Here is a 21,832-nt window from a genome sequence, read left to right as displayed (position 1 = left end):
TACAAAATTCTTTGGAAATGGTATTTTAGGAGCAGCTAGGTGAGCAGGTACTGAATTGGTCACTGGTATTTATGTCAAATGTGGTCTCAGACTCTTGACATATTAGTTGTGTGACTCTGGATAAGTCACTTAAACCTGATTGTCTCACAGAGAAAAAAGAAAAAGAAATATTTTTTGTTGATTCCTGACAACCACACTGAAAGATACAGATGAGGAAACATGAGACTAGGTCTAAGATCTAAGTGAATTCCTCACAGTTATAAAGCTAGGGGCCTTGGCTAGATTTGTATTCTTTCTGCTCTGCCTTATTCCAAATCTAGCCATACATTTCCCTCTACTGCATAGTACAAAGGGAAGGAGGAAGAAAAAATAATGAACATTTATAGTTCAAAGCACTGTGCTGAACATTTTACAAATATTATCTCATTTGATCTTATCAACAACTCTCTTAGATTGGTGTTTTTATTATCGCCATCCCATTACCTTGAAGAAACTGAGGTAAACAGATTAAATGATTTGCCCTATTTCCCACTATGCCTTCAGATAACTTTATTAGGCACAGGATACCAGTATTCATAAATTTTTACTCATTTTCTAAACATTTTTTTAATCTCAGTACAACAAAAGTTCTATTATCTGTTTTTCTAAAATATGCATACCACCTTTCCCAACATAATTTAAAATAACTTGACTATTTAAAATACACAGTCTTGAGACTGTAGCCAAAAACATTATGTTCAAAATTCTTGTGATACTATTCTCAGTATTTAACTTAGTGATCTTCATGCAGCAGATATCATGGTGACAGACCTCCAAATCTTTCCAGCTTCTGTAGGATATGGCAAACTTTTTTTTCTCCACTGACTTAACTTTTGAGAACCCAGGGTCATCTTCATTCTGTTATCATGCCCTGGAATATAGATTTGGCACAGAAAAGAATTTAGCATCTCAAAAATAGAAAGGAAATTTAATTATACATTCTATATTAGATTTGAAATATGTACCTATTAAAAACAATTTTGTTTCTAATGAGAAACACTTTGGTTGGGGCAGCTAGGTGGCAGAGAGAGCACTGGCCCTGGAGTCAGGAGGACCTGAGTTCAAATATGACCTCAGACACTTAATAATTACCTAGCTATATGAGCTTGGACAAGTTACCTAACCCCATTGCCTTGCAAACCCTCCCCCAAAACCCCAAACAGACTCCTTGTTTTGTTCACAATCATTCTGAAGAATTTCTTTGAGGTTCTATTATTTGGAATCATTTTACTTTTATTCTTTATTCTTAATTACATGTTAATATTGTCTTTAAAGTATTCCTGTAATCTTAACTCAGTTAACACCTAGTAGTGTTTGCTGACCTTATCCTTTTTTTCATCTTAGACACTTAATTTTTGTGATATTTTTCTCATTTATAAGTGAACAAAAAAATTTTGAATTTCCACATTCTTTTTCTGAAGGAGAGCCTTCAGAAGGCAAACAATTTGTATAGACTATGCATTTGTAGATTTACTGACTTTATGTTAAGATTATATATGAAACTACAGGAATTTCTTCCAAATTGCACATTTAAAAATGGATTTCCTTTGATTTCATTCATTTGTATTTGTAAATTTTGCAAATTAACTTTTGTACAAAATCTATTATGTCTTGAGACTAGAAAGTACAAGTCATATAACATTTCAAAAATGTTGCGAATAGAATATTGACCTTGGATTCAGGAGGACAGGAGTTCGAATCTGACCTCCAACACCTGATTCTTAACTAGCTGTGTCACCTTGGGCAAGTCACTTAACCCTGATTGCCTTGTATCCAGCGCCATCTCCAGTCATCCTGTTTCATATCTAGCCAATGGACCGAGATGGCTCTGGAAGAGAAAGTGAGGCTGATGGCTGCTAAGCAAAGCAGCCCCTACTCAAATCCAATTCATATGCTTGTTATGGTATTACCTCCCTAAAGTCATGGTCTTCTTCAAAAATGAGGGACAGACATCATCATCATCATCATCATCATCATCATCATCATCATCATCATCATCATCATTATTTTCTTTATTAGATAGGGACTATCTTTGCCATTTTCATTGGAAACAAACCTTCTCTAATAATGAGACAGTCTTTAATATTTACACATATACTCAGACAGTAGCTACAGCCAAACTGATTCATTAATTTTTTCCATCTTTATATCAAAATTATCTTTACTCTTATATGGTTTAAATATATTTTGTGGAATGCTCAAATTCTCATAATCTTCCCATTTATTCTTTTGTTGGTGAGACTTGAATGGCTATTCAACAGTCAGTAATAAACATTTTAAAAGCACTTAATATGTACCAAGCTCTATACTAAGAACTGGAGATACAAAGAAAGGCAAAATATAGTTTCTCCCCTCAAAGAGGTCATGATCTAGGGAAGAGGCAGTATTCAAACAATGTAGAAATAAGGTATAGACTGCAATCAATAGGGAGGTGACACTAGTTTTAAGAATTATTTGGAAAGGTTTCCTTTAGTAGATGAGATTTTTATCTTTGAATTGAAGGAAACCAGAGAAGATTATAGGGAAAGATGAGAAGGTGAATATTTCCTTGTGTTAGGGACAATCTATGAAACAGAAGTTTAAGTGTTTTGTTCATTGAATAGCAGTTCATGGAACAGCAGGAAAGCCAGTGATAATTGATCCAAGGGTATGAAGTCATATGGTATAAAGTATTAGAATACTGGAAATGTAGTTGTTAATTAGCAAGATCCCCACCATTCTAGATTTAGTTAATTGATAAAGTATATTCATGAATTCCATTCTCATATTTTTGGAGATCTTACTAATTATAGTATCTTCTAGAAGGACTCCTAATTTTATCTGTAACCTTAAAATCTTGTTAATTTATGCAGCTGAAATATGCAGTTTCTTAATCTCCCTTCACCTATCCTACAAGTACATTGAAAACAATGCCAACTATTCATTTTTGTCAAAATAGTGAGGGAAAGTATTGTCCAAACATAGTTTTATAACAAAATATTCTGAGTTCCATGTTTTCTTTCTTGTTTGGACTTTTAAGGGATCATATAACTTTCATGTATAAACCACTCTTTACATAATATTGGTTCCTCAGAATTGATAACAGATGATTTTTTTTTTTAGTGGGTGAGCCCTTCATATTGTGTCAGTTATGAATGCTATTATCTACATATAAACCAATTACTGCTTGTACTACTCCCCTTTTTTATGGGGAAGATTAGAAAAGAATAACACATTTCCTTTATAGAGTGGTGCTTTTCTTTGAAAAAAAAATTTGAAATGTTATGTGACTTGCACTTTATAGTCTCAAGATATAGTATGTTTTGTGCAAATGTTAATTTGCAAATGATTTTTAAAACTATAGAGTTAGACTCAATGGTATATCTAAGCTTTCTTTACCCCATGAAAAGCTTACTTTCAATTTTGGAAATCTCAAAATTTCCCCCAATTTTTATTGCTTTAGAGTGTCTCAGGAAGGATGTATCAGCATGGGCTTGTCTGATAACTCAAAAACACTTTATCTAATTGGAAGTATAGCTATTTGTCTCCTGGGCTAGGGAACAAATGGCTGTGTGTGTGTGTGTGTGTGTTTGTGTGTGTGTATGTATATGTGTGTGTGTGTGTGTGTGTGTGTGTGTGTGTGTGTGTGTGTGTGTGTATGCAGATCTTCCTTTGCAACCTTCTCATGGCATTACAGACAGACAGATTCTCTCAATATCTCTCTCTCTCTCTCTCTCTCTCTCTCTCTTTCTCTTTCTCACACACACACACACACACACACACACACACACACACACACACATGTTTCTAAATTAAGGAAATGTCTCAAAGTTCCTGTGACCATGTCTATATTCTTACCAATACCAGAAGTTCCTGTTTGTCTGATTCACTTTTAGAGAGTATCTGAAAGTGCCAAAGAAGTTCACCATCACAATCTATAATTTTCAGCAGGATAACCCACTCTTTTTTACTCTTTAGATTGCTTCCTGCTCCTTATGATCATAAATCAATAAGACTATAATCCAAGGAGATCAAAATATTGCATTATATCAATATTGATGAGACTAGACTTCCTGCTGCCCTTATCCTATCATTGTCCAGGGTACTGATCTTTTTTTAATCACCATAACTGTTCCTTCCATTAATATGTAGCTAAAGTGTTTTTTATCCTTCCAAGGAACTTTCCAAACTCATCTGTTAATCTTTTGCTAATGACATGAGAAGACCTAGTTTAATACTCATTTTTATTTGATGGCCAATAGAATACTTTTCTTTACCTTAAAAGTAAGTAAGGAAAGTTAGTATTAAGTTTTTGTTGCTGTGGAAATTTATGTGTATTTCATTGCATTTTTAGTCTGCTTCTAAACAGAAGTTTAAAAAGTATTATGTAGCAGAAGATCCACCTAAAATGTTCAGTATTATGCTTAATATTTTTGTTTAATATTAATAATACATTTTATAGTTTTAAATAATACAGTTTTATCATTTTGCTTCTGTACTCATGATGTTCTTTAGGCATAGGTATGCTATAAGATGAAACAATACAAGTGGAAGGAATTTTCAAAGTTCCACCAAAGTCAAGGATTCCCCACTCTTGGTCCAGCTTATTTTGTCCTTGTTACTTTCTTTGCTTTTGTCTGTATTCAGGAAAAAGTCCTACTGGATTTTACAATAGTATATGCAACAGAATTTCTCTGTTTCTCCTTATTCCTTTAATTAAATGCTTATATCAGTTAAAATAATTCATGGAAACATTCTATTTTGGGATATTTACTTTGACTGATTGAATGCTAGATGTTTGAGTCTTTTCCTCATATAGATAACCATTTCCTCTATTAGATTTTCTATTTCTGGCTATTTTTCAACCCTCAGGAAGAACCTAAGAAAGTCCGCTTTGATTATGACTTATTCCTGCACCTTGAAGGCCATCCACCTGTAAATCACCTCCGTTGTGAAAAGCTAACTTTCAACAACCCCACAGAGGACTTCAGAAGAAAGCTGCTGAAGGCAGGAGGGGTGAGTGCTGCTACTCATATCAAAAGCCATCCCATTAAAGAATGTACTGATTTGTTAGTGCATTATAAAATTCAATAATGTTTTCACTTCTGTAAGCAACTGATAGTTATCTGAAAGATTTAGCTCAGAATTGTTTCATTGTCTCTGAAGCAGAAGGTAAGCGAAGAAAATTTTGAATAAGCTACTTGATGTGTAGATAATTTGTTAATGGTACTCAGCCTCTCCTTAAGGTCAGAGTCCTTCACTTTTATTGCACCAGAGGCAGGCTCCCAAAAATGTAAATAAAAACCCTCTGAATTTAAGATCAAACTTTGCATCAGTGCAAAGTTGAAAACTCAAGTTTTAAGTTAATATTAAGAGGAATTGCTGCCTGAAAGCTCTTCCAATATTTTCTTGATTGTAGAAGTTGGGAAAAGTTATTTCATGCTGAATTTCTCTGGAGAGATGAATGTATAATCATTATTTGTTTGTATTCCCTTGTTAGAGAATGGAATTTCTCCTTGAGATTGTGGTAGGGTTAGGATAAACAATTTAATAAATTGTGAAGTTCTATCCTAATGTATCTCCCTATTTTTTGTAATTCAGGGATGGTGGGCGAAATTAAAAACCATAACATAAACAGAATTATAGTGTTTTTACATATATACAAAAGGAATATTCCAGCCATGTTTACTACAAAATCAAAATTTATTTATTAATTTAAAATTGTTTTTTGCCTTCTTTCTGAATCCCTTGCTTTCTACAATCAGAATCCACTCTTTTGGAAACTTCTCTGGAAATATGATGTTTCTCCCATTCTCTTATTATTCTTTTAGACATCCTTGATAATGGATCAGCAATTTCCTCTTTCCATGGATAAGGTTTATCTCCTTTGGGTGACTTGAACTCATTGAGGTTCATGTTCCCACTTAATCTTGATTAGTGCTTTCCTAGATAACTCTTCATTTTTTCTTCTGTTACTTTCATTTAAAAAAAAATCATTTTTCTTAGCTGAGAAAATAGAACCAAAATCATAGTTGAGCATCACTTCATTCCCTTACCATATCACTCCAAACCTCGAAAGTTTTCAGATATTCTATTACCTCTACAATAAAATACTAACTTCTCATCCTGTTATTTGAAGTTTTTCCACATTTGGGCTCCCACTTTCTTTTTTGGCTTTCATATTCATGCATCTTATACTACATCTAGACTGATTTATTAGTTTTCCTTTAAAATTGACATTCCATCTCTTGATCTTTCTTACTTAAGTCTCTCAGAATTCTTTTATTCCTTCACAATTAAATCATACGGTGATACCTCCCATTTAAAGTTTTCAGAATCCTTCCAGTTTTTGTTTTTTTTTTTGTTTTTAAGTTTTTGCAAGGCAATGGGGTTAAGTAGCTTGCCCAAGGCCACACAGCTAGGTAATTATTAAGTGTCTGAGGCCAGATTTGAACTCAGGTTGTCCTGACTCCAGGGCCAGTGCTCTATCCACTGTGCCACCTAGCCGCCCCGTCCTTCCAGTTTTCAATGCTGTCACTCTAGTCTAATTATCTCATGTTTATTTAATATATGTTGAATTTTTCTCAATAGATTAGTGTTTTTAAAAGCAGAGACAATTTCATTTTTGTGTTTGTATCACTAGTCTCACTTTAACGCCTACATATAGTAAGTGCTTAATAATTAACTGGTGGCTTCAATTTAATATTTGAAATAAAAACCAGACTACCAGATTCTTTTCATATTTTATTATCTAATCATAAATCCATTTAATCAGTAGTAGCTTTTACATATCTCTAGTTATACATTTGGGTAAGGCATTTGATTATTGGGTATGTGTGATTCATTAAAGTACATAGAGTACTCGATAAGACTTGGTCTTCAAAAATAAATATTTGAGAAGAACTATTTTTTTTATCATGCTCTTAGTAGTAGTAGTAGTAGTAGTAGTAGTAGTAGTAGTAGTAGTAGTAGTAGTAGTAGTAGTAGTGGTATGCCTAATGGGTTGATTATACACTTGAAGATAAACTTGAGGTTACTGATAATTGAACACTGAACTGATACCTTTTCTCTCCCTGTAGTCATCTTTTGTCTTCTCTTTATCTTTTATCTTGGGAGTTATTCCCTTTGATGTAAAGCTTTCCTTTTCTGTGTTTAAGTGCTTCTTTGAAGATCGTCTGCATTTTTTGATCATACTGCTAAAATAATAAAAATTTGAAAAAAAATTCCATTTGGTGCATCATAAATTTTTTACTTCAAGGATGGTTTTATTGAATCCAATTCCTTTTAAAATTTTATCACAAATTCAACTATTTACAAATAATTGCTTATCTTCTATAGGTTATGCTAAAAAGCAGTACAATTTGAAACTTTAATAACTTTAGAAGTATAAATGTTACAAACATAAAAATTTATTTAAAAGTTTAATGATTTACCTTTCTTGCATATTTTAGTTTTCTGAATTTTGAGTAATGCTTTTTTATTTTAATTTTTAAGAAATGGGCATTCTCATTATTCATTTCTTTTTCTACAGTTTCTTGATGACCCTTTTCCAGTCTGGTAGATCAGTAGTGGAGATTCATTGACTTAGACATCTCAACCTTCTATCCATCTCATTTAGACTTTTTCTTGTATTGTCAGGTCACAATTGTTCTGTACTTTTTGAATCCTTGTTGATCGGGATGACCTTAAGGACAAGATTCCAAGTCACAATCCTTTCAGCCAGTGAAAACAGCAGATTATTTTTTTTGCCAGAAGTTCAAATATTGATTTAAGAGATGTAAGAAACTCATGGTTGTTATGTTGAATTTTAATTAGAAACATCAATGTTTAAAAATTTCCAGTAATCTGTTAAATTTTGGGGGGAAGTAAATGACATTACTGAATCTTAAAATTGCACTTTCCTTTTGAGATATATTGATAGCAGTCTTAAAAACAGATTTTGTTTTGTATACTCCTCTTATGCCCTATAACGATTTTGTCACTTTTTTCAGCATCCCTTTTAATATTTACCAATTTAATAATGCAACCTCTAGTGTTTTGTGTTTTATATGATGAAGCATTTTGATGAATTAATGAATAAGCATTTATTAGGCATCTATCATGTAGCAGGTATTTTATTATATTCTGGGAAAAAGTAATAAATGAAATTGATTAGTCCTTTCAAAGAGTTCATATTCAAATCAGTCATGATAATATGCATATTAGTATATCCAGACTAATTAGATACAGAGTAAATATAAAATAGTGAGACAGGGCACTAGCTTTGACAATTTTAGGAAGTGATTTACATAGAAATTAGTTCTTGAACTATATCTTAGGGAAGTGAAAGAACTTTTGGTGCGAGGAACTTAGCGCTTTGCATGACAGGATGATAGTAAGTGCTTAGCCAGGGAAACAAGATAGCATCATTTAGAACAGAGAGGAGGCCAGTTTGATTGATTAGATTAGATTGTCAGGGAGTAATGTAATAATGAAAATGGAAATAAGTTGGAAAATAATTTGTTATGGACTTTCAAGACCAAACCAGAACTTTTATCTTTTAGATATAATAGGGAGTCATTGAAGATTGATCGAAAAATATTGCCATCAGATTTTCATTTAAGAAAAATCACTTTCCTATCAATGTGCAGGATAGTTGAGAGTGGGAAGGGACTTTCATCAGGTCTTTCCTTAATGGGTCAGAATTGAACCAGTGTGTTAAATGAGTAGAGAGAAGTAGCCAGACTTAAGAGGTGTTACGTAGAACAAATGGTAGTAATTCATACTTGATTGGATTTGAGTATAAGAGAAAATGAAGAGTTATGAAGTATTGAATGATTTTTTCCTACTTTAAAAATATTTTTTCTTGCTTTTTTTAACAACATGATTTATATGTTTTACATGACTTCATGTACAATGGATATCATTCCTTGCCTTTTCAATGAAGGGAATGTCAGCAGGAAGAGAGTTTATCAAATAATTAAATATTAAAATTTAATTTAATAAATAAACCATTAATTTTATTAATATAGCATGAACTAATATTATATAAATGTATTATATATAATCATGCCAATATTCACAATAAATATAAAATAAAATATTAAAAGTGAATGTTAAAATCTTTTGCAAATAATCAGGAAAATTTGAATTGTAATTAAATTGAATGTAATTAAAATTGAATAAATTTGAATAAAATTGAATGTAATTAAAAAAGAATAACACTAGTCATAAACCTTGATGAGTAGATTAATGGTAATGGTCATCAGCATTATTTATTATTACAATATATAAACACCATTGTTTTATATCATATCACCTCGATCAAAGTAGAGATGTTCACTAATATATAGGATTTTAAGAGAATGATGTTCTGTTTTAAAATACAAGTCCAAGATTTCACTTGAGTATCCAGAAATGTCAAATAGGCTGATTGTGATTTAAAACTTAGAGCTCAGGGTAGAAAATGTGTTTGGATATATAGATCACATATGTAGAAATAATAATTAAAGCACATAAGGAACTGGATGAGGTCACCAAGGTAGAGAATGGAAAGAAAGAAGAGATGCGATCTCAGGGCAGAGACTGAACATGGAAGTGTGCCTGGTTTCATAAAGACTATTTTAGTAAAAAATAAGATCCTGTTATCCACCCAGTAATGTCTACTTATGCTCTCTGATTATTAGCCTTGTTAAAGTGAGATGAAGTCATCTTCACATTGCATCAGACAGATGAATTACTCAGTCTCAACTGCTCTGGGAAAGGGTCCATGAGCTACATTCTTGGAGGGAATCCCTATACCTATGAAATCCTAAGTTCTTGAAGTATTGATGTATTAATCACTATAATTACTGGCCTATGAGTCATTCTGATTTCCATTTAACATTCCTTCTTTTCCTGGTGGTTATTTCTTCAGTTCTGTGCCAAATCAGAGGGAACGGTCATTGGTTTGTGACTCTGTGTCCATTTTAAAATTTCCATAACACAGGTGTTAGATCATGAATATTGAAGTAACAGAGATTCGAAATTTGTATCATTTATCCTATCAAGCAGAGTTGGGCTTATTTTTTTAGTTCTTCACATAGAACCTGGATTTGAAACCTGGCTTTGATTCAGAAAGAAAGGGAGAAAAATATTGATGGCCTTCTTGGTTACTTCTTGCTCTAACCCTAAGTTACTCTGAAGATGTATTGTTCATTTTGCTTTTCATGTAGTTCCAGAAGTATTTGAGGTGTAAGGCATTGTGCTATAAGATGTTAAATATAAAGGGAACATACAAAAAAAAAAATCTCAGTCCCTCAAGTACATTATATTTTAGTTGGAGAGCATGGAACTAAATGTATGAAAATTTTTGCAGCAGGAAACTTGAGAGGACACAAGAACTCAACCATAAAGGAAGTTAGGATTCTAATAAGTTGAACTGAACAGTGAGTGTATTCCATTTATGGAGGTGAGGGGAACAGCGCACAGGTACACCATTAGAAAGATATTCAATTTACAAGTTTGTAAAATTAAATTTATAATTTTTAGGGAATATATGGGTCTTAGTAGAGCCTGCTTTTGACATCTCAGGATATCAGTGACACTGTTTTGAGATTGGTCACTTTTTTGAAAATTCATCTTTTTTTTTTTTTTTTTACAAATTAGCAAAAATGTGATTCCAAAGTCATATACTTCTTCAGTTGAAGATTATGTATCTATCAAAAATAGCTTTAGGTATACAGGAAGAGATCTGTAAGATCATGGGAATTTTTCTTTGAAATCTCTGGTACTGGTAGCTAGAAGTACATTTTTAATCCTCATCATCATTATCGTCATCGTAACTAACATATGGTATAGTTGGGTGGTGTAGTGGATAGAATGACAGACCTAAGTTAGGAAGACTCATCTTCTTGAATTCAAATCTGGTCTCAGGCATTTCCTAACTGTGTGACTTTGAAGAAGTCACTTAACCCATTTACTTCAGTTTCTTCATCTTTAAAATGAACTGGAGAAGGAAATGGCAAACTACTTCACTGTCTTTGCCAAAGGGGTAAAAACACAAATGGAACCTAAAGACATGACTGAAATGATTAAACAACAAAGTATTTGCATAGTAATTATTTCACTTGATCCTCATAACAATTTGGGGAAGTAATTGCTATTATTCCCTTTTTATTGATGAGGAAACTGAGAAAGACAAAGGGTTATACAACTAGTAAGCATCTGAGATCAGATTGAACTCAAGACTATGAATCCAAGCCTGGTCCTCCATCTACTGCACTGTTTATCTACCACATTTGGGGGGAAAAAAAAGGAATGTCTTTCATTGTGTAGTTCCTTTATGTTAAGGATCTGTTAGCACAGTAAAAAAGAAAAAACTTAAAGCTATGGTTCAACTGGGCTTCTGCCTATTCAGAGAATATATAAATATTGAGTATATTATCAGGGAATTAATACTAACTTTATCCTTAATGGAGAAATTGTTATAGCTTTTTTTAAAAAACTCTTTTTTACTTGGCCCAAATCATCAGCTTCTGCAAATTTTATAACTAGTCAAAGGAAGAAATGTGAGTCCTTTTAGAAAACTGAGGAAAGTGAGCTGAAATTCTGCTGTGCAGATTTCCTTGAAATAAACACCTTCATTCTTTTCTTTTTTCTTTTACTTTCCTTCTTCTTTTTTCTCCTCCTCTTCTTATATTATTGAATTTGATTCAGCATCACATCCCTATCATGTGCATGAAAGATAAAGAATATTTAAAAAGGAGGGAAAAAAATCTTATTTTGTAGTTTTTGCATCCTGTGGAAATGAGTTCCTTTACCAAAGATGTTGAGAAAGTTCTTTCTCTTTCTCATTGTCTTAAAATATGAATTGTTCTTTAGACTAATAGTGTTTAACTTTTTCAAATCTGAATTTTTACAAATGCCTTGAATAAAAATATCAATAAAGAGAAGATATATGCTGTCCTCCATCTTCTTCATGTGTTTTCTTGAGTTTAAAGTTCAAATGGGATTTTGAGAAATTAAGAAAAAATCAAACCATTAAGGAAAAATATTTTCAGAATTTAGAAATTGAAAATCTCATTGGTTTTTCTTTTGTAAGACCACAATTAGAATCATGTATATGGGACTGGGTCTCAGTGTTTTGAAGACTCTTTTTAACATATCTAGAATTGTTTGATGTAGGTAATTTAGGTTTGTTGTAAGGAAACATTCCTTAACAATTGGTTGCTCTCTGGTTTTCTTTTCTAACAAAGTAGTTTCTGTTCCTCTATATGGGGGAATCCCTAAGATTTGTAAATTTAGTTATCTGAAACACTGAATTGAAAACAGTCATTTTTGGATAAAAAAACAAGCAAACACCAAATCCCAAATCATATGCATATTTAGTATTATACAACTAAACGTGATAAGGATATTAAATCCACATTACAGCATTGAGGTTTTTTCCAGCAGCTACATTTGAATATATTGGAAATAGATAGATCCTAGGATTTTAGCTATAGAGGTGAACCTAATTCATAGAATCTTGGGAAGGTTAGCAGCCTTATAGTCTAACCTGCATAGAAAAAGCATCTCCACTATAACCTGTGACAAGGAACTGACCAGTCTTTTCTTGAATAACAACAGAATCCCTTTCAAAATAGAGAGAATATTGGACTTATTTCTGAGTGAATTATCTTGTTCTATTTTTTAATTTTTATTTCTTTAAAATTATGTTTTTTGTTGATTAGAAAACTGCATGGATAATTTATCTCAAGCTCTGTGAGATTAAGACACAGAGATATAAGATTTGATTGGTAGATGTTATAACAGTTATAGCAAATATTTATCATTCTTAAAATCAGAAAATATTAAGTATGTGTTAGTAATAATAATAATAATAATAATGATAGTAACAGCTTGCACTAATATAGTGCTATGATTTGTTGAGTATTTCACATATTATTTAATTTTATCCTCACATCAACCCTGGTAGGAGGATACTTTTATTATCCCCATTTAGAGATAGAGAAAGAGAGATTAAATAATTTGCCCAAGATCATTACTTGAACTCAGGTCTTCTTGGCTCCAAAGTCTAGCATTCTATGCCTGTACCAGTGAGTTTGGTTTCAGAAATGATACAGAAGTGAATAAGACAATGCCCCTACCATTTCCCCCCATGCTTGCTCAAGATAAGTGGTGTCTTTTTCAGAATACTTTCTGGAACATTAGGTAATAAAAACTTATCTTTAAAAAAAATTAAAATTTACTCTCTTTTCCCTGGATATAAGTTTCACAATTTAACATGAATAAATGTTTTTAAATAAATGTTTTTAAAGTTGTATATATTTATGTGATTGTCAATAACATGTTCAGAAATAAGGTACAACCACCTTTGCTTTCTTACCAAGAAAATGATTGTGATCAACCCTTTGTAATTGTTTCCTTTTTGTCTGATGTTGCATGGTTGCGTTCTCTAGTATTTTTCTGGTTCTTTTACCAACAATGCATAATTTTAAAGTGGTATTTAATCCATTCCTGAATTGCTTGACAAGCAATTTGTTTTGTGGATTAAAAATTAAAGTTAACTGTAGCAGTAGTTAAAACTAGCCTTTCCAGGGGCAAAAATCCAGTTCTGCTCAGAGGCAACCTATTTCTTTAGGACATTAGACAGTCATTCTGTATGACCTGCCAGGGAAGAAATAGTAAAAATATTTTCTGTTTGTTTTAAGCCTGCAGTATAATGCAGTCTTGTTTCCCAGAGTGGGAAATAACATTTATATGGTTTGCTTTTATAAAACAGTGGAACCTCCTTGAAACCTTTTTTAAGGAAGCAGCATTTGGTATGAGTCAGGTTCTAGTTGGACCCAAAAAGGAGTACCAATTTTTAATGCTTTTCAAAATGCTGGAAAACCGCATTAAAAAATGATTTCATCAATAAAATTGTAGAATAGGAGATTCCAAGAGATGGAGTTATAATAAAGTTCTAGTGTGCTGCTAATTTTTACTATTTGGACTTGACATTTTCAGTCCTTAATTACAAATTTAAAAAGGCTTTTTTTCTTTTGTCTTAAACTATAGGCATTTCTTCCCCCCACCCCCACCCCCACATTGGGATTTGTAAAAATTAAAAAAAAAAATCTAAAAGCCTTTGGACTAAAATGATTTTTCAGGCTTTCATTCAATAGGGAGCTAAGCTGCTGTTATCCACTGTAACAAATTACTTTTTTAGTAGCAGCTTTGCCTAGACTTTGTCTTCTGAAACAAATTTGAAAATACAATTTAAGTACTTTAGTGGCAGACATATCTCTTCAGGGCCCAAATAGACAGCTGGTTGCTTTATAACAGATGACTGAAACAAATCATACCTCAGAAATTACTTCAGTGTATGTTACTGGGGAGGCTTACTGGATAGTTCGTTTTGGGGGTAAACTGGTCTTTTACATTTTTTTTTTTTAGATTTTTGCAAGGCAAATGGGGTTAAGTGTCTTGCCCAAGGCTACACAGCTAGGTAATTATTAAGTGTCTGAGGCTGGATTTGAACTCAGGTACTCCTGACTCCAGGGCCCGTGCTCTATCCACTGTGCCATCTACTCTCCCCTAAACTGTTTTTTTCTTTTTTTTTATTAAAGATATTATTTGAGTTTTACAACAATTTTCTCCCAATCTTGCTTCCCTACCCCCACCCCCACAGATAGCACTCCTTCAGTCTTTACTTTGTTTCCATGTTGTACCTTGATCCAAATTGGGTGTGATGAGAGAGAAATCATATCTTTAAAGAGAACAGAATTCTCAGAGGTAACCAGATCAGACAATAAGATATCTGTTTTTGTTTTTTTTTTCCCCCAAATTAAAGAGAATAGTCCTTGTACTTTGTTCAAACTCCACAGCTCCTTATCTGGATACAGATGGTACTCTCCTTTGCAGGCAGCCCAAAATTGTTCCCAATTGTTGCACTGATGGAATGAGCAAGTCCTTCAAGGTTGAACATCACTCCCATGTTGCGGTTAGGGTGTACAGTGTTTTTCTTGTTCTACTCGTCTCACTCAGCATCAGTTCATGCAAATCCCTCCAGGTTTCCCTGAAATCCTGTCCCTCCTGGTTTCTAATAGAACAATAGTGTTCCATGACATACATATACCACAGTTTGCTAAGCCATTGCCCAATTGAAGGACATTTACTGGATTTCCAATTCTTTGCCACCACAAACAGGGCTGCTATAAATATTTTTGTACAAGTAATGCTTTTACCCTTTTTCCTCATCTCTTCAGGATATAGACCCAGTAGTGGTATTGCTGGGTCAAAGGGTATGCATATTTTTGTTGCCCTTTGGGCATAGATCCAAATAGCTCTCCAGAAGGGTTGGATGAGTTCACAGCTCCACCAACAGTGTAATAGTGTCCCAGATTTCCCACATCCCTTCCAACAATGATCATTATCCCTCCTGGTTATACTGGCCAGTCTGAGAGGTGTGAGGTGGTACCTCAGAGAAGCTTTAATTTGCGTTTCTCTAATAATTAATGATTTAGAGCATTTTTTCATATGGCTATGGATTGCTTTGATCTCCTCATCTGTAAATTGCCTTTGCATATCCTTTGACCATTTGTCAATTGGGGAATGGCTTTTTGTTTTAAAAATATGACTCAGTTCTCTGTATATTTTAGAAATGAGTCCTTTGTCAGAATCATTAATAGTAAAGATTGTTTCCCAATTTAATACTTTTCTTTTGATCTTGATTACATTGGTTTTATCTGTGCAAAAGCTTTTTAATTTAGTGTAATTGAAATCATCTAATTGGTTTTTAGTGATGTTCTCCAACTCTTCCTTAGTCAAAAACTGTTCCCCTTTCCATAGATCTGACAGGTAGACTAGTCATTGATCTTCTAATTTGCTTATAGTATTTTTTTTTATGTCTATGTCCTATAACCATTTGGATCTCATCTTGTTAAAGGGTGTGAGGTGTTGGTCTAATCTAAGTTTCTTCCATACTAACTTCCAATTATCCCAGCAGTTTTTATCAAAGAGGGAGTTTTTATCCAAGTGGCCTGACTCTTTGGATTTATCAAACAGCAGATTACTATACTCCTCTCCTGCTTTTACACCTAGTCTATTCCACTGGTGCACCACTCTATTTCTTAGCCAATACCAAACAGTTTTGATGACTGATGCTTTATAATATAATTTTAGATCGGGTAGTGCTAAGCCACCTTTGTTTGCATTTTTTTTTCATTAATTTAAGCTCCTGGCAATTCTTGACTTTTTATTTCTCCATATGAATTTACTTACAATTTTTTCTAGCTCATTAAAGTTCAATAATGGCTTGTTGAATTTCTTTTTCTGAGATAGGGTTGTGTAGTTATTTAATCTCTTCTTCATTTAACCTGGGCAACTTATATTTTTGTAAATATTCATCCATTTCACTTAGATTATCAAATTTATTGGCATAGAGTTGGGCAAAATAATTTCCAATTATTACTTTAATTTCCTCCTCATTGGTGGTGAGTTCATCTTTTTCATTTATAATACTAGCAATTTGGTTTTCGTCTTTCTTTTTTTTAATCAAATTGACCAGAGGTTTATCAATTTTATTGGTTTTTTTCATAATACCAATTTTTGTTTTATTTATTAATTCAATAGTTTTTTTGCTTTCGATTTTATTAATTTCTCCTTTAATTTTTAGAATTTCTAATTTGGTATTTGATTGGGGATTTTTGATTTGTTCTTTCTCTTATTTTTTTAGTTGCATATGTAGTTCATTGATTTCCTCTTTCTCCAATTTATTCATATAAGCATTTAGAGCTATAATATATCCCCCTGAGAGTTGCTTTGAATGAAACCCATAGGTTTTGGTATGTTGTTTCATTATTATCATTATCTAGGATAAAATGGTTAATTCTTTCTATAATTTGTTTTTTGGCCCACTCATTTTTTAAAATGAGGTTATTCAGTTTCCAGTTTGTTCCAGTTCTATATCTCCTTGGCCCAGTATTGCATATGACTTTTAGACTCTTATTGCATTTTGATCTGAGAAAGATGTATTCACTATTTCTGCCTTTCTGCAGTTGATCATTAGGTTTTTATGTCCTATTACATGGTCAATTTTTGTATGAGTTCCATGTACTACAGAGAAAAAGGTATATTCCTTTCTATCTCCATTCAGTTTCCTCCATAAGTCTACCATATCTAATTTTTCTAACAATCTATTTACCTCCCTAATTTCTTTCTTGTTTGTTTTATGATTTGATTTATCTAGATCTGATAGCGGGAGGTTGAGGTCTCCTACTAGTAGAGTTTTGCTGTCCATGTCTTCCTGTAATTCTTTCAACTTCTCCTCTAAGTATTTGGGTGCTGTTCCACTGGGTGCATATACATTCAATATTGAAATGACTTTATTGTCTATGGTACCTTTCAGGAGGATAAAGTTTCCTTCCTTATCTCTTTTAATGCTATCTATTTTTGCTGCTGCTTTGTCTGAGATAAGGATTGCTACCCCTGCTTTTTTTACTTCAGCTGAAGCAAAATATATTTTGCTCCAACCTTTTACCTTTACTCTATATGTCTCTCTGCTTCAAATGAGTTTCTTGTAAGCAGCATGTTGTAGGATTCTGGTTTTTAATCCACTCTGCTATTTGCTTATGTTTTAAGGGAGAGTTCATTCCATTCACATTCAAGGTTATGATTACTAATTCTTTATTGCCCTCTGTGCTATCTTCCCTCTGTTTGTATTTTTCCCCCTTTCCCCCCCTTTTATCCATATTCTCCAGTATTTTGTTTTTGAATACCACCCCCTTCAGTATGTTTGCCCTCCTATATCACACCCTCCCCTTTCTTTCCCCTTTCCCTTTTTCCCTTTTCCCTTCCCTTCCTTTTGTTATTTCCCCCACTCCCCTTTCCTTTCTCCATCCCCCCTCCCCTTTTCCCCTTTTGATACTTGAAAGGTTAGATAATTTATAAGTTAACTGAGTATGTGTAGGTTGACTTTAAGCCAAGTCTGATGAGAAGAAGATTCAGGTGTTTCTCCTCTGCTCCCTTCTTCCCCTCTATTACCATAGGTTTTTTGTACCTCTTAGTATAATGAGATTTGTCCCATTCATTCCCCTCCCTCCTCCCTTCTCTTTCCTGTCCCCCTTTTTAGGGAGGTAGTGTATTTTTTTAGATCATTCTATCTAGGTCATAGAAAATTCTGAGTGTCTGACCCTTCTAGTTCAGTATATTCGATTGGATAGAGTCAAAATTCCTGAGAGTTATTAGAGTCTTTCTCCCAAGTGGGGTTAAAGCCAGTTATATCCCATTAGATAGCAGTCTCATGGATAGGTCATGGATGTCCATCATTTCTGGCTAGGTGTATTCTCTCTGTTAGAGTTACATTTCTCATGATTTATGAGCGTCTCTTCCCCTCCCCCCATGCTGGAATATAGCCAGTTGCAATTTACTGGATTGCATTTTTTTCCTTTTACAACCCCCCCCCTTTTTTTTACCTTTTCATGTGTCTCTTGAACCTCCTGTTTGATATCCAGATTTTCTGTTTAGCTCTGGTCTTTTCATCAGAAATTTTTGGAATTCTTCCATTTCGTTAAATGTCCATCTTTTTCCCTGGAAGAGAAGGCTCAGCTTTGCAGGAAAGTATATTCTTTGCTGCATTCCATGCTCCTGTGCTCTTCGAAATATCTCGTTCCAGGCCCTTCGATCCCTTAAATTTGATGCAGCCAGATCCTGCGTGATCCTTACTGTGGCTCCTTGATATTTAAATTGCTTCTTTCTGGCTGCTTGCAGGATTTTCTATTTTATCTGATAGTTCTGCAGTTTGGCCACAGCATTCCTTGGTGTTTTCATTTTGGGATCTTTTTCTGGTGGGTATCGATGTACTCTTTCAATAACTACTTTGCCCTCCGATTCTATGATATCAGGGCAATTTTCCATCACTAGATCCTGTAATCTTAAGTCCAGGCTTTTTTTTCTCTTCAATGTTTTCAGGAAGTCCTATAATTTTCAGGTTTCCCCTCCTCAATCTATTCTCGAGGTCAGTGTTTTGTTGATGAGGTATTTCACATTTGCTTCTATTTATTCTATATTTTTGATTTTGTTTAACTGACTCTTGCTGTCTTGTGGAGTCATTAGTTTCTGTAGACTCCGTTCTTTTTTGGGGGGGAGGAGTTTTCTTCATCAACCTTTTGCAACTCCTTTTCCAATTGGTCAATTGTACTTTTGAAAGAGCTTTCCATTTGACCAATTGAGGTTTTGAGAGAATTAATTTCTTTTTGCATTCTTTTTGCTCATTTGAGGATCTGAGAGATTTATTCTCTTGTGTTTGTCCAATTGTACTTTTTAAGGTTTTGTTTTCTTGTTGCAAGGCATTAATTGTCTCTCCCAAATTGTTAAGCTCCTTCCTTATTTCTTCAAGGAAGTCTTTCTGTGCTGGAGACCAGATTGTATTCTCCTCAGAGGTTCCAGGTCTCTCTGAGTTGTGGTCTTTCCCTTCCAGGAATTTTTGTATGGATCCACCTTGCCGCTGACCCTTCTTCATTATGCTAAGACCTTGAGTTGGGGCGGGGGGCTGGTTCACCTGGGCTTGGGATCTCTAAAGGCTTTACTGAGTGCAGTTTCTCTGGCTGGCCAGTAGGAGGTGCTGGTTGCCCTCTCTGGGGTGTCTGTGACCTTGGTTGTGAGGCCTTCTCCCTTTGCCTGAAGGCAGGAGTTGGAACTATTGAATTCTTTTGCCTTCAGTCAATGGTGGGCTTTACCCTGGCCTGAGGTCATTCCTCAGCTGGGCTGGTTCTTCTGCTCACACACCTGGGCCTGAGGTAGAAGTAATTTGCATTTGTTTGGGAGGAGGCCTCTGTGCAATGGAGGCGTGGGCTCAGAGTTTCTCAGACCTGAGGAGCCAAGGGATGGCGTCCGCAGCTGTCCTGCACCAGACCTCTCCCCGCAGCCCCTTACCCAAGCTCCAGGGGGACAGCACCAACATCATCGCCTCTGCTTCCCCGCGGACCCAAGCCGCGTTCATACAGCCCTACTGCTGATCCAGCAGGTCTGGCTCTGGGGCCCTCAGACTCCGGCTTCCAATTCAGCTGCTAATCTGGCTGATCCCGGGCTGATCTTCCCTGGGAGCCCAGACTCACCTGCCAGTACTCAGCCAAGGCTGCTGCGGGAGACTAATCCTGAGGTAGATTTTCCTTTCCTGGCTTTTCTTTCTGGGTTTCCTGTTTCGGAATTTTTTTAAGAGGTTTGTTTCATGTGATAGATGGGGAAGAGATCAGGAGACTTTAGAACTGTGCCTGTCTTCTCTCCGCCATCTTGGCCGGAATTCTCCTAAACTGTTTTTTTTGGTTATTTTTTGATCTATATTGTCCCTGGGATCAATAACCGAAGTGCTTTCTGCTCTTGCCCTGGAAAAAGATAATTCATTTATGTATGTAGACTAGGCTGAATGCCTTATTTTACTTAATTACTTCACTATGCTCAGAAAAGTATTGTTAATTTTTAAAATAATATTTGATCATAATTTAATAATCTCTTCTTTACTTTTCATCTTTGACTTTTTCTTCCTGAGACTGAATGTCTTAAAGTTCATAGAAATGGGGGTGGCTAGGTGGTACAGTGGATAGAGCATGGGCCCTGGAGGTTCAGGAGTACCTGAGTTCAAATCCAGCCTCAGACACTTAATATACCTAGCTGTGTGGCCTTGGGCAAGCCACTTAACCCCATTGCTTTGCCAAAAAAAAAAAAAAAGCAAAAACTAGTTAAAGCTTATAGAAATGCATTCTTTTCAAAAGATTGTCTATACTTATGAAGGGAGATAAATATGTGTGTGTGTGTGTGTGTGTATATATATATATATATCTCCTTTGTGTGAATGGAGAGTACATAGGTTGTTATATTTAATGCTTTTGTTAAGATGGTAAATTTAAAAAAACAAGCAAACTCTACATTCTTTTTCACATTATGATTGCACCAATTTAGTTTTCACCTTGTTACGTGTTCAGAATTTTTATATCATTTATAATGTTATTAAAATAGTGTTCAATTTTAAGTTAGCAGACCTGGATATTATGAGTTCTGCTTCCTCCTTTCAAGGGGTAGCCATTTGTCTTCTTAGTAGCTCAGGTATTCTGATCCTCTATTGTCTCATTTGAAGGTTCTTTCTTGGATCCATTGCCTATGATTCTTTTATTTATTTTAACTTTGTGTTATATTGCATGGATAAACCTTTTCATATTTATCATATTCTTCCTTTTGTCATTTGTGATAGGATTATTTCCCCACTGTTATCATTTGATTTGGAGATTTAAAAATTTTAATTTAAGATTTCTTTCATGAAACATTTTATTGATTTGGAGAAAAAGTAACAATGCTGTCAATACCACTGAACTTTTATTTTAAATGAATAAAATGGCCATTGTGGAACATCTATTAAAAGCTAGTCTATGTTATTCCTTCCTATTGTATGCATTTAAAAATGGACTCAAGAAAGCTCTCTGATTAAAATGTTCTCATTTTTTGAAGAGAGAAAAATGAAGCCACCATGTATTTATTTCTTACCTTCCTCCATTCCAGAACCAAACCTTTCAAGAGAAGAAAGACTAAGAAAAAATAAATGGAAGGTGAAATGAGGCAAGTGACATTTAAAGATGGCAAAGATAAAAGGTTCCCTTGGGTTCTAGTCATTTTTTCAAAGAAAAGCTCTATTTCCACAAAGCCCTATATATAATTCAACCTTTTTTTTTTACTATGGCCCACACCATACCATTCACTGTCTATATCCCTTTGCACACTGAACTCCTTGCCTTGAAAATTCTCTCTCTTATCTTTTAGAATTCTTACCCTTTCAAAATTTATTTTAAATGCTACCTCCTAGATAAGGTCTTACCTTCTT

At 34.1% G+C, this 21,832-nt stretch overlaps 1 protein-coding gene across 9 annotated transcripts in view; it reads left to right on the top strand.

Annotated features, from left to right (window-relative positions):
- Positions 1–21,832, top strand: part of MLLT3 (MLLT3 super elongation complex subunit) — a 363,248-nt gene that overhangs the window by 236,248 nt on the left and 105,168 nt on the right. For 8 of the 9 annotated variants that reach the window (XM_074208795.1, XM_074208796.1, XM_074208790.1 and 5 more), the window contains one exon: positions 4,891–5,034. The exons of the other annotated variant lie outside the window; for it this stretch is intronic. In XM_074208795.1, the coding sequence (XP_074064896.1) occupies positions 4,891–5,034 (144 nt within the window). The remainder of the gene's footprint in view (positions 1–4,890; positions 5,035–21,832) is intronic. 9 annotated transcript variants of the gene reach the window in all.

This window comes from Macrotis lagotis, chromosome X (assembly GCF_037893015.1).
Source record: "Macrotis lagotis isolate mMagLag1 chromosome X, bilby.v1.9.chrom.fasta, whole genome shotgun sequence".
NCBI classification, from domain to species: domain Eukaryota; kingdom Metazoa; phylum Chordata; class Mammalia; order Peramelemorphia; family Peramelidae; genus Macrotis; species Macrotis lagotis.
Note: the sequence above shows the minus strand (reverse complement) of the source record. Positions and strands in the feature narration are given on the sequence as shown.